The 12,348-nt window shown below is 40.8% G+C and overlaps 1 protein-coding gene across 2 annotated transcripts; it reads right to left on the reverse strand.

Moving 5' to 3' along the window:
- Nucleotides 1-1,297: 1,297 nt before the first annotated feature.
- Nucleotides 1,298-10,618, reverse strand: BCL2A1 (BCL2 related protein A1). Of its 2 annotated transcripts, XM_003314818.5 has the most exons (3): nt 9,978-10,618; nt 6,919-6,974; nt 1,298-1,579 (listed from the first exon to the last, which is right to left on the reverse strand). In XM_003314818.5, exons 1-3 carry the CDS (start codon nt 10,395-10,397, stop codon nt 1,564-1,566), a joined length of 492 nt encoding a protein of 163 aa, XP_003314866.1. In that variant the 5' UTR covers nt 10,398-10,618; the 3' UTR covers nt 1,298-1,563. The 2 variants fall into 2 exon arrangements, with proteins under 2 accessions (XP_003314866.1, XP_003314865.1); XM_003314817.4 differs by lacking the exon at nt 6,919-6,974 and having other exon boundaries at nt 9,978-10,518.
- Between the last annotated feature and the right edge of the window lie 1,730 nt (nt 10,619-12,348).

The raw sequence follows: 12,348 nt of genomic DNA on the forward strand, positions 1-12,348 counted from the left end.
GTGAAACCCCGTCTCTACTAAAAATACAAAAATTAGCCGGGCGTGGTAGGGGACACCTGTAATCCCAGCTACTCTGGAGGCTGAAGCAGGAGAATCGCTTGAATCTGGGAGGCGGAGGTTGCAGTGAGCCAAGATCACACCATTGCACTCCAGCCTGGGCAACAAGAGCGAAACTCTCTCAAAAAAAAAAAAAAAAAAAAAGAGAGAATCACACCTCCTAGGTAAAGCATTAATTAACTAAAGTGCCCGGCGAGAATGTATATGGCCCGAGCTCTGGCTTCTTTATGCAATCTATCAACAGCTTCCAGGGAAAGGTAATTTTGCAAGCCCCAGGGGGAATGTTTCTAAGAGGAAGGCAAGAGGGCCTGGCCTGTAATCCCAGCACTTTGGGAGGCCGAGGCGGGCGGATCACGAGGTCAGGAGATCGAGACCATCCTGGCTAACACGGTGAAACCCCGTCTCTACTAAAAATACAAAAAAAAAAAAAAAAAATTAGCCGGGCGTCATGGCGGGCGCCTGTAGTCCCAGCTACTAGGGAGGCTGTAGCGGGAGAATGACGTGAACCCGGGAGATGGAGTTTGCAGTGAGCCGAGATCGCACCACTGCACTCCAGCCTGGGCGACAGAGCGAGACTCCGTCTCAAAAACAAACAAACAAAAAATTTTAAAAAATTAAAATTAAAAAAAAAGAGGAAGGGAAGGCCAGGAAAGTCTAGAACAAGGTATGGAGTTCCCATATGGCAATCAGATTTGCTGACCTAAAAATTAGAACACAAGATATAACAAACCACGTAATTCCTAATCTGTTCATTTTTACAAAACAAAAACAAAAAAGAAACCATTTTTTTAAACACTAGCTCCACATTAAATTATTTACCTAATTTTCTTTGTTCAGAATATCCCCGAGTATCCTGCATGTCGGGTTGCCATATCCATCAACCCCAAATGTCAAGCCAGAGAGAGAAGGCTGGGGAGGAGGCATCAGTGGAAACTCTAAGAAGCCAGGGGCACTGGAAACTGCAGAAAGCATGGGAAGGAAGGAAGGAAGGAGGGAAGAGGGAAGCCGACCTGAGTCAGCTTCTAGCCTGAGTCTGCTTCTCAGTCTAGTCTGCAGTCTAGCCTGGTGACACAGAGAAGGACTTTTGGGCAATGGGCACACCTGAAAGAGTCTACCGTGGGGCAGAAAGACACCGCCTTCCTGGTCATCATCCCATAATTAATTGCCTGGCTTCTGTGTTGAGCTTTACCCTTTGGCTGAATTTCCAGCCAGACCCAAGAAATTAAGACAAAATGGCATATAGAGAAAAATACATACAATTTATTCATTACATGGGGACAAAATTTCCATAACTCTGGAAGGTCAAGTTACATCTCAAAGTTGTTTATTTAAAAGTAGAAGTATGTGTTGGCAATCGTTTCCATAACAGTCAGAAAAATTAGGCCGGTTTCACAATATGGAGTGTCCTTTCTGGTCAACAGTATTGCTTCAGGAGAGATAGCATTTCACAGATCTTTCCTGTAACTTCTAGAAAAGTCATCCAGCCAGATTTATGTTCAAACTTCTTTACAAAGCCATTTTCCTATAAAAGAATAAATTTAACACTTTAAAAATCATTGGAGATTAAGTATGCTGGAATAAAAAGCAAAAATATTTTCATTTAAATAGTGCAAATAGTTAATCTTCTACCCCTTCTACCCGTTAAGCAGCAGCATCTAACAGAAATACAGTGTGACCTACATCTGTAATTTAAATTTTTTTGTAGCCATATTTTACAAAGTAAAAAAATAGATAAAACTAACTTTTAGGATACATTTAGAGTTATTTTTATTTTAATATGCAATCAGTATAAAATCATTAATGAGATATTCTTTTTTCATAACAAACCTTCGAAATCCAGTGAGTATTTAGTACTTAACGGTACATCTTAATTCAGACTAGCCACATTTCACTACCATAGTGGACAGCAAGCACAGCTCTAGAGGATAGAAAGCCTTTTTTTTTCTCGTTCTTGTTCAATTGTCCAACATTGATTTCAATGCACTTATATTTGTAATATGAATTATATTATACTGTAAACTGCATTGTATTGAAAATCATGAGAACTCACAGTAAATCCAAATTAAACTAATACCTTTGAAGCTATGAAAAGGTTGATAGTTTATTTTATAATCTACTCTCTTTGTGATCAGACATAGTTTTAAAAATATAGGATAACCCAATTAACTGGACATTTTATTTAGTTAATTTACAATCTGTAGTCAGATAATCCTCACCAAAAACTATCTCTGAGATCATCTAGACTGAAGCCCTCCATTATTTTAACAAATGAGGAAATCGAGGCCCCGAAAGATAAGTTATCTAAGATTAGCCAACCCGTTGGTGCCTGGACTTGGATGAGAATGTGAACACCCTACTTCTTTCCACTCCATACATTTCCAAACAAGTGCCAAAAGAATTAGAAAATTGTTAAAATAATTTTTTCAAATGGTCATCTGGCAAACATTTATGTCTTCACCTTACAGGTTTCAGAACCTTGGGGTTACAAATGCCTGCAAGTAGCTCAGAGCCCAGTGTAACTAATATTCAAATGTAAACCAAGCATAACTCTTTGATAGTTGGGAGAGACTCGAGAGCTCTGCGGTGCCTTGGAATCATTTTATGAGCATCACTGGCAAAGCAGATGAATACCACCAGCCAGGGGGATTTCATTTGAAAGATTGCCTAAGAAAGCCATTTTCTGCCTACGTGTTAAGTGTACATCGTGCTCTGAGACATGCTGTCATGCCTTGACAGAGGAAGGAAACTGCCCCTCTCTCTTCTTCCTCTTTCCCTCCTGCCAGTACATACTCATAGTTTCCTATACACTCTCAAGAGGTATCCACTTCATTACTCCCCTTCCTAGAATTTTCATAAACCCCATGTTTCGCAAGTATAATGAGGCCCTCTGAAATTATTATTATTATTTTTTGAGATGGAGTCTTGCTCTATTGCCCAGGCTGGAGTGCAGTGGCGCGATCTCAGCTCACTGCAGCCTCTGCCTCCCAGGTTCAAGCAATTCTCCTGCCTCAGGCCCTCTGAAATTATTATTATTATTTTTTGAGATGGAGTCTTGCTCTATTGCCCAGGCTGGAGTGCAGTGGCGCAATCTCAGCTCACCGCAGCCTCTGCCTCCCGGGTTCAAGCAATTCTCCTGCCTCAGCCTCCTGAGTAGCTGGGACTACAGACGCGCACCACCATGGCCCGGCTAATTTTTGTATTTTTAGTAGAGATGGGGTTTCACTATGTTGGCCAGGCTGGTCTTGAACTCCTGACCTCATGATCCACTCACCTCGGCCTCACAAAGTGCTGGGATTACAGGTGTGAGCCACCGCACCCAGCATGATTTTTATTATTATGACAACGATCATTGTCTATTATCATTGAGCAGTCATAATGTATCATCTTATATACATCAATGTCAAAAGAAAGGACAGTGAACAAAGAAAAAAATGATGAATTCAGCCAGAAAGAGATTAAAATTTATTTATTATTATTATTTTTTGAGTCAAAGTCTTGCTCTGCCACCCAGGCTGGAGTGCAATGGCGCGATCTCAGCTGGCCGCAACCTCTGCCGGGCGCAGTGACTCAAGCCTGTAATCCTAGCACTTTGGGAGGCTGAGATGGGAGGATTGCTTGAGCCGTGGAGGTCGAGGCTGCAGTGAGCCAAGATCGCGCCACTGCACTCCAGCCTGGGCGACAGCAAGACCCTGTTTCAAACAAACAAAATACACGCAAACACCATTATGTTACTCCCACTTCTCTAAACATTATTATTCATTTATTCATTCAGGAAATATTCATTGAGCATTGGCCACATGCCAGGTACCATTTAAAGCACTGGAAACACAGTGGTGAAGAAAGCATACAGGATCCCTGCCCTCACTAAGCTTATATTTTCACGGCAGACACAGACAACAAACAGATAAGCAAGTAAATATGCAATGGGATGTCCAGTCATGAAAACTATTATGAAAGCAATAAAGTTGGGTAGGGAGGCAGAGAGTGGCAGTAGTACTTTCTCAGTTGGGGTGATCAAGGAAGACTTCTCTGAGGAGGCAACCTTGGAACAGAGGCCTGAGCAAAGGGAAGAAGTAAGCCAGGCAAACTTCTGGCGGAAAATTATTCCAGGCAGAGGGAGCAGCAAGTGCAAAGGCCTTGAGGGTGGAATGTGCTTAGCTTATCCAAGGAGGCTGGAGCTATGAGAGCACGGAGGGATTCAGAGAATATGAGATTTGAGAGGCGGTTAGAGGCTAGGTCACGTAGGGCTTTGAGGACCACAGTCAGGATTTTGTGCTTTTGTTCCCAGGGTAAAAGGGCAGCTTGGAGGGTTATGATTAGGCCAAGACATGATCTAATTCAAGTTTTTATTTTATTTTATTTTTTTGAGACAGAGTCTCACTCTGTTACCCAGGCTGGAGTGCAGTGGCACGATCTCGCCTCACTGCAACCTCCGCCTCCTGGGTTCAAGCAATTCTCCTGCCTCAGCCTACCAAGTAGCTGGGATTACAGGCATGCGCCACCACGCCCAGCTAACTTTTTGTATTTTTAGTAGAGACGGGGTTTCACTGTGTTAGCCAGGATGGTCTCGATCTCCTGACCTCGTGATCCGCCCGCCTCGGCCTCCCAAAGTGCTGGGAATACAGGCGTGAGCCAATGCGCCCGGCCCCTCAAGTTTTAAAAATATCACTGTGGGGGCTATGTGGAAAACAAATTCTAGCAGATAAAGGATGGAACCATGGAGTCTGGCAGGAGGCTACTGACAGAGTCAAGTGAGAGAGGAAGGCGGCCTAGATGCACAGGGTATTACAGCATTTCAAAGGGGCAGCCAGGGGGATTTGCTGATGGATGGATGTGGGCTATGAGAGACAGGAGTCCAGGCTGACTCCCAAGGTTAGAGAACTAGCACTTAAGTGTCATACATTTCTGCCTGACTTGAGGGTCTTTTATTTTTCACTAAATGATTTTAGAGTCTCAAGTAAAAATTCAAAAGACATAGAAAATTTTGCCCCAAAACTTATTTAATCAAAGGATATATATGAACACTTGAGATAGTATCACCTTGCTGCTAGATCTTGTTACCTTTTGGAAATGCCTTTGCCAAAGTGAACACTTAGTTAATCATCTATATATGTCTCTGTGTGCCCATTTATTTGGCCTCAAATTGACCGGACTATTATTTAGAGTAAGAGGATGACAAAGAAAAAAAAAAAAAAAGAAAAAAAACCTCTTGACCTAACTGTATGACCCAACCTTTAAAATGGTGGTTACTGGGAAAGCACCAACTCTGACTGTACATCCTACTTCAGAAGGGCAAAGAATTACATATTTAAACTTCCTGGAATTTCCCACATGACTCTCGTAGTTGCACAGTATTTGACAGCTTGGAAAGCACTGTTTTACAAAAAGTGTTTTATAATCCTTTAGCTTTCCTTTAAAGGTAGGTAAGATTGTTTTCATTAAATATTATATATATAATAAATTATCATATGTCATGTCATATTATTATATACATTATATAAGGAATCTGAGTCTCAGAGTACCTCAGTAATTTACCCAAGGTTATACCTCTAGTGAGTGAGAAAACCAGAGTTCAAATATTCAGTTTCAGTGTTGGTTCGTTGAATCATCCCATCAGCAAATATTGTTACCTTCTATGCTAGGCATGAGGTACACAGTGATGCATTAAGTAGACACGATTTCTCCCATGTGGAGCTGAGTGCCAAGCATTCTTTCTACTCCCCCAGCATATGCAGAGGAGAATGCTTCATTGAAGGGGGAGGAAGTAAGAAGACCCACCTGGTTCAAAAGGAAGGGTGATCCCAAGGGAAGAGACACGAGTTTCATCTCATGAACATTCTAATGGTTTTTAAGAACCATCCTTTCCTTATGAATGCTGGAGGCAGCCAAATGGCACTAGCTCTCCTGTCAGATCTTGTGAGAGCACCTCCTCTCAGCACTTCCAATTAGGAGAGCGGACAGGAGGAAACCATGGTAAATGTGGAAGACGAGAAAAAGAGAGATGAGAAGCCACAAACAAAAGAAGGCAGGAAGGCAGGAAAGCAGGAAGGCAGGAAGGCAGGAAGGAAGGAAAGACAACTGATAAAAAGGAGAAAGAGAATAACGAAAGAGATTATGAGTCCTATTACTGATAGACCAGTCTTGTTTCTTCCCATTAGGGGATCTGTTTTACATGGTAAACAAAAACCCTAAACTTGTATTGAGTACTCATTTTCAGGAATTGTTTCAAGTGCTTTGCATATATTAACTAATTTGATCCTTATACCAGTCCCAGGACATAGGTTGCAATATTTTCCTGTTTTTACAGATGAGGAAACAAGACGTAGGGAAGTTAAGCAACTTGTACAATTCACACAGGTAGTAAGCACTCGAGCCCAGAAATGAAGCCAGGTCTGTCTGATTCTGAGTTGGTGCTCTGAACATCTATGTTGTGCTCACATACTGCTTTTTTTTTTTTTTTTTTTTTGAGATGGAGTCACTCTGTTGCCCAGGCTGGAGTGGCACAATCCCGGCTCACTGCAACCTCCGCCTCCCAGGTTCAAGTGATTCTCCTGCCTTAGCCTCCTAAGTAGCTGGGATTATAGGCATCCGCCACCAGGCCCTGCTAATTTTCTATTTTCAGTAGAGACAGGGCTTCACCATCTTAGCTAGGCTGCTCTTGAACTCCTGACCTCAGGTAATCCACCCACCTCAGCCTCCCAAAGTGCTGGGATTACAGGCGTGAGCCACTGCACCCGGCACATACCGCATTCTTGATTCAAAGTTTTCATAAAGTCTCTGGGCAATTTTAACATTTAATTAAATTATAGATTGTATGTGCTCACATCTTGATAAAGCTGTAAGTGCCTCCTCTACTCTTACCTCTTCTTGTGGGCCACTGACTCTACCAGCATAGGCGTGTGATTGTGCCATTTCCCCTGAAATGAATCATTCAAGAGTAAATTCATTCATTTAAGCAGATTTGTCAACATCACTATGAAAAGATGATAACAGTTTTCCATGCCAGTTTGCACTGACTCAAAAAAGCACTGCCTATCATTGACAGAATCAATGTCTCATCTGAGCTGGGAAAGCGGCATGGAGATTGCTTTGAAATGACATTTTCAAGAGTATTTATTTCATGTCTACAACTTGAACTATTCAGGTGTTTTTTTTAAAAAAAAAAAAAGAGCTTGGAAACTTTAGAAAGGCTGAGTGTGTGCACGTGCAGGCAATGTGTGTATTTGTATCTACACTCGGGAGAGGTTCATCCGGCCACACTCATGTTTACATCTGTACCACCCTTGAAAGATGAGGGTACTACTAGAAATTCTCAGAGACAATTCCACACCTCTTGCTAACAGTGAGTTCCAGGAGCTCACAAAATTTATTGTGGAGAAGTTGAATTTTTAACTAACATTTATTCACTGTCTGTGTGTTCCAAGTATTATGCTAAGCGTTGGAAATACAATCCAAACCCACATAGAGCCTGCAAACTAGTAGAGTATTTCTCTGCAGGCTCATCTGTGGTCCTCTGTGCCAGAGAATGTTTGCCTTCACCTGAAATCTACACAGTGCAGCTGAATTTCCACCAGTCCTCAAGTATAGCCTCCCACAGCCAACCGGAAGAAAACATGACAAAACATTTCACATGATTTGCCCAGCCTCAGTCAGGCTCAGTTAGAAAGAACTAAGTTCCAGGAAGAAGGTAATTGAGAAAGGGGAGTAGCTGCAGTAAGCTCTATCATGCAGGAAGGCCTTAAACAAAATGAAAAAGGCATCAAGTAAAAGATCAATAAATTTGATTGCAACAAACTTTTAAACGTTTATAATGACCAAAGACATCATTAGCGTTAATCAGCAAACTAAAAGATATCTGCCACATACATAAAAATAATTTGGGTGCATGGCTCACGCCTGTGATCCCATCACTTTGGGAGGCCAAAGGGGGAGGATCACCCGAGGTCAGGAGTTCGAGACCAGCCTGACTAATATGGTGAAACCCTGTCTCTACTAAAAATACAAAATTAGCTGGGTGTGGTGGCACACGCCTGTAATCCCAGCTACTTGGGAGGCTGAGGCAGGAGAATCGCTTGAAACCAGGAGGCACAGGTTGCAGTGAGCTGAGATCACACCACTGCACTCCAGCCTGGGCAACAAGAATGAAAACTCTGTCTCAAAAAATTTAAACAATAATAAAAATAATAATTTGTATCCAGAATATTCAAAGAATTCCTACAAATCAATAAGAAAAAGACAAAATAAAAGGAAAATGGGCAAAGGGCGTAAACAGACAATTCCCTGCATTTACAAATGATCAGTTAATATATGAAAAGATGCTCAAAATGTAAAAAAAAATTAACCTTACTAGAAATCAAGAAAATGAGAATTGAAACAAGATAAACTCTGTATTTTTAGCCCAACAAATTAAGAAAATTATGATGAATTGCAGCAACCTAATGTTAGTCAGCTGGGGTAGGAGAATCCCAGGGGCATACCCTAACAAGCTGCTGATGGGAGTGTAACTTGGTAGAGCCACTTTGGAGGGCAAGGACCTAACAAATTAAGAAATGTATGTACACCATGACCCAGCATCTACAACCCAACATCCACCCTAGAAAACTACACACACGCACAAGGGAAGATTTACGTAAAATGATATTCAATGAAGCATTGTGTGTGACAGCAAACTCGAAATAACCTAAACAGCTATCAGCTAGAAATGGCCAGATACTCTACAGCATTTACATATAACAGAATATACACAGCACTCTTAATAATACTATTTTAAATAACTCTGGGTAAAAAAATAAGTGGTAGCATTAGTACCATGTACTATTTTTACATATATACATGTAAAAATATGTATGCAAAATTTATATGTATACATAAAAAATCTGTGTATATGTAAAAAAAGTATGTGTTATATGGTATAACATATATGTTATGTAAAACATATACATAAGCATACATATACATTTTATATAAAACTTTTTTTACAAAAAATTTTTTACAAAGAAGTATTGTTTATTTTCTATGGATAGATTCAGTAGGCATGTTTTGCATGCAAAATAATTGATAACAGTGGTTACCTCTTGGGAGAGGTGAAGGCCGTTGGAGAGAGGATCAATGAACACTTAAGTGCTTTAAAAAAATAATTATTAAGTATATTGGAATATAAAGGAAACCATATACATCCAGCTGTGTCAGGCTTTTTACCAACATGAGTTTCAACACAGGCCTCTACACAGTCTTGGCTTTTTTAGGCACTGATAATAAAGTAAATTTTTATTTGAAAATTCTTGAATAAAGGTTCTTGCTGGTCATACAGTATATTATGTTTTAATCAACAAACTTTAACAGCCCGGAATTTATTATTAGTAATAATTTGTTATATATTATATGTAATGTAATTTGCTATATATTAATATATGTTACTATTTGTTATGTATTAGTAAACTGAAAAACACCAATTTGTAAGCAATGAACTTACAAAAATTTACACCTGTCTTTTGCAACCCATAAATACCTAAAAATAACAGCATCTAATAGCAACTTTCTGTACTGATGGTAGAAATTTCTGTACTGTCTGTACTGTCATGACAACCCTAGCAAAAGCTAAGTACTAGATTAGAGTGTGTGCACAGCTGATTGTGAAGCTGCATGAGAGAGGTGCTTTATTAATCCCCAAACCTCACTACTGTAATTTATAGTTAGGAATAAAAACTGGAAACATAAGTGCTTTCCAACTATAAAGTTCAAGTTCAAGGATTCATTGGAAAAAGCCAGAAAGTATATTTTTATTTTAAAAATTAAAACAAACCACCCAAGGAAAATAGTATTCTTAGGTAAAGTGTTTTGTTGTTGTTTTAACTAGCAAGGAAATTCTCAATTTCTATTTCACAGGAAAGAACAATGAAGAATTTTTCCATCATACATACCCAGCCTCCGTTTTGTCTTATCCATTCTCCTGTGTTATTCATTATGAACTCCGCAACAAAATATGAAATCTCCTTATAAGTATCCACATCCGGGGCAATTTGCTGTCGTAGAAGTTTCTTGATGAGAATACCTTCAAATGCAAATATGGTTACAATTCTTCCCCAGTTAATGATGCCATCTTCAAACTCCTTTTCCATCACTTGGTTGAATAGTGTTCTGGCAGTGTCTACAGACACAACATTAACATTGTCCAAGCATGACTTCAGATTCTTTTCCACTTCTTTTTGGACTGAGAATGCAACATTTTGTAGCACTCTGGACGTTTTGCTTGGACCTGATCCAGGTTGTGGTATCTGTAGGACGTACTGCAGATAGTCCTGAGCCAGCCTGTAAATATATCCAAATTCACAGTCTGTCATCTTCTGCCTGGTGGAGAGCAAAGTCTTGAGCTGGCTCACCTTGAAGCTGTTGAGGCAATGTGCTGAGAATGCTCACTGAGCTTGGCTGAGTTATGACACATGATGATACATGGAGGCTGGTGGAATTTCTGTTTGCATCACTTTATAATATCCTTCCTCCTAGTCACTTTCGTGCGTAGGCTGTGTTTCATGTCATGTATGAAAGAGAAAGTTTAAAATGTGAAAGAGGAAAATGTTTCAGAGAAGCCACTTCCTCATCCTGTGATTAATTCAGCTTTGCAAGTCTTAAATGCAGGATGTGGAGAAATTAGAATCCTTGTAGATTGCTGGTGGGAATGTGAAATGGTACAACCCCTGTGAAAATGTTGGCAGTTTCTCAAAAAGTTAAATACAGAATTGTCAAAAGACCCAGCAATTCCATTCATAGGTATACACCCAACAGATACTCAAATACTTACATACGAATGTACATGGCAGCACTATTCACAATAGCCAAGAGGTGGACACAACTCAAATGTTCATCAACAGATGAAAGGATAAATAAATTATGGAACATTATTCATCCCAAAAAAGGAATGAAGAACTGATACATGCTTCAACAGGAATGAACCTCAAAAACATTAGGCTAATAGAAAGAAGCCAAACAGAAAAGGTCATACATTATGTGATTCTATTTCTATGAAATATCCAGATAGTTAAATCCATAGGATAGAAAGCAAATTGGTGGTTGCCAGGGGCTGAGGAGAGGAAGGAGTAACTGCTTAATGGGTAGAAGGTTTTCTTTTGTGTGATAAAAATGTTTTACAAGGCCGGCCGCGTTAGCTCACGCCTGTAATCCTAGCACTTTGGGAGGACAAGGCGGGCGGATTGCCTGAGCTCAGGAGTTTGAGACCAGCCTGGGCAATATGGTAAATCCCCGTCTGTACTAAAATACAAAAAATTAGCCAGGCGGGTGGCGTGTGCCTGTAATCCCAGCTACTCGGGAGGCTGAGGCAGGAGAATTGCTTGAACCCCGGAGACAGAAATTTCAGTGAGCCAAGATCACGCCACTGCACTCCAGTCTGGGCAACAGAGCGAGACTCTGTCTCCAAAAAAAAAAAGAAAAGAAAATGTTTTGCAGCTAGATAGAGGTGGAAGTTGCACAACACTGCGAAGGTACTAAATGCCACTGAATTCTTCACTTTAAAATGGTTCTGTGAATTTCAAATTTAAGAAAAGTCTTAAACGCCATCCACGGGGTAAACCGGAGTAACGACAATTTGGAATGGAGACTACAAAACAGCCTGGGTGGCAGAGAACAGGGCCTCTCGAGGTGACTCTGGCAGTACCGCCCTTGATCATTTGTAATTGAGTAAGGATGATACCGAGAGGGAAGAAAAAAATACCCTCTTTGGGCCAGGCACGGTGGCTCACCCCTGTAATCCCAGCACTTTGGGAGGCCGAGGCGAGCGCATCACGAGGTCAGAAGATCGAGCCCATCCTGGCTAACACAGTGAAACCCCATCTCTACCAAAAATACAAAAAATTAGCCAGGCATGGTGGCGGGCACCTGTAGTCCCAGCTACTTGGGAGGCTGAGGCAGGAGAATCCTTTGAACCCAGGAGGCGGAGCTTGCAGTGAGCTGAGATTGTGCCACTGCACTCCAGCCTGGGCGACAGAGCAAGACTCCGTCTCAAAAAAGAAAAAGAAAAAGAAAATACCTTCTTTGGTCTTCACCTTCCACCTACTCTAGAATTTCTGATAGAAAACAAAATTCTGCTTTAAGCCTGACTTAATTCACATTTTTAACTCAGGTAAACTATCCGATGTGTGGATTAGAAATTGCAGGACCAGAAAGAGCACTGGACTTACAGTCAGAGGGCCTGGACTCAGTCCCAGCCAAATCTCTCTTTCTTTACTCAGTATGTACCTTGGGTCTGTGCTTAATTTGTAAAATGAGGCAATACATGTT

The sequence above is a fragment of the Pan troglodytes genome, chromosome 16, assembly GCF_028858775.2.
Source record: "Pan troglodytes isolate AG18354 chromosome 16, NHGRI_mPanTro3-v2.0_pri, whole genome shotgun sequence".
In the NCBI taxonomy this organism is placed as follows: domain Eukaryota; kingdom Metazoa; phylum Chordata; class Mammalia; order Primates; family Hominidae; genus Pan; species Pan troglodytes.

What these genes read in the sequence shown, in the direction of transcription:
- BCL2A1 (XM_003314817.4), bottom strand. Translation starts at nt 10,397, where the DNA reads ATGACAGACTGTGAATTTGGATATATTTACAGGCTGGCTCAGGACTAT. An exon ending in TAAGACAAAACGGAGGCTGG is followed by an intron (nt 1,580 to 9,977) that starts GTATGTATGATG and finishes ATTCTTTTATAG; the next exon opens with GAAAATGGCTTTGTAAAGAA.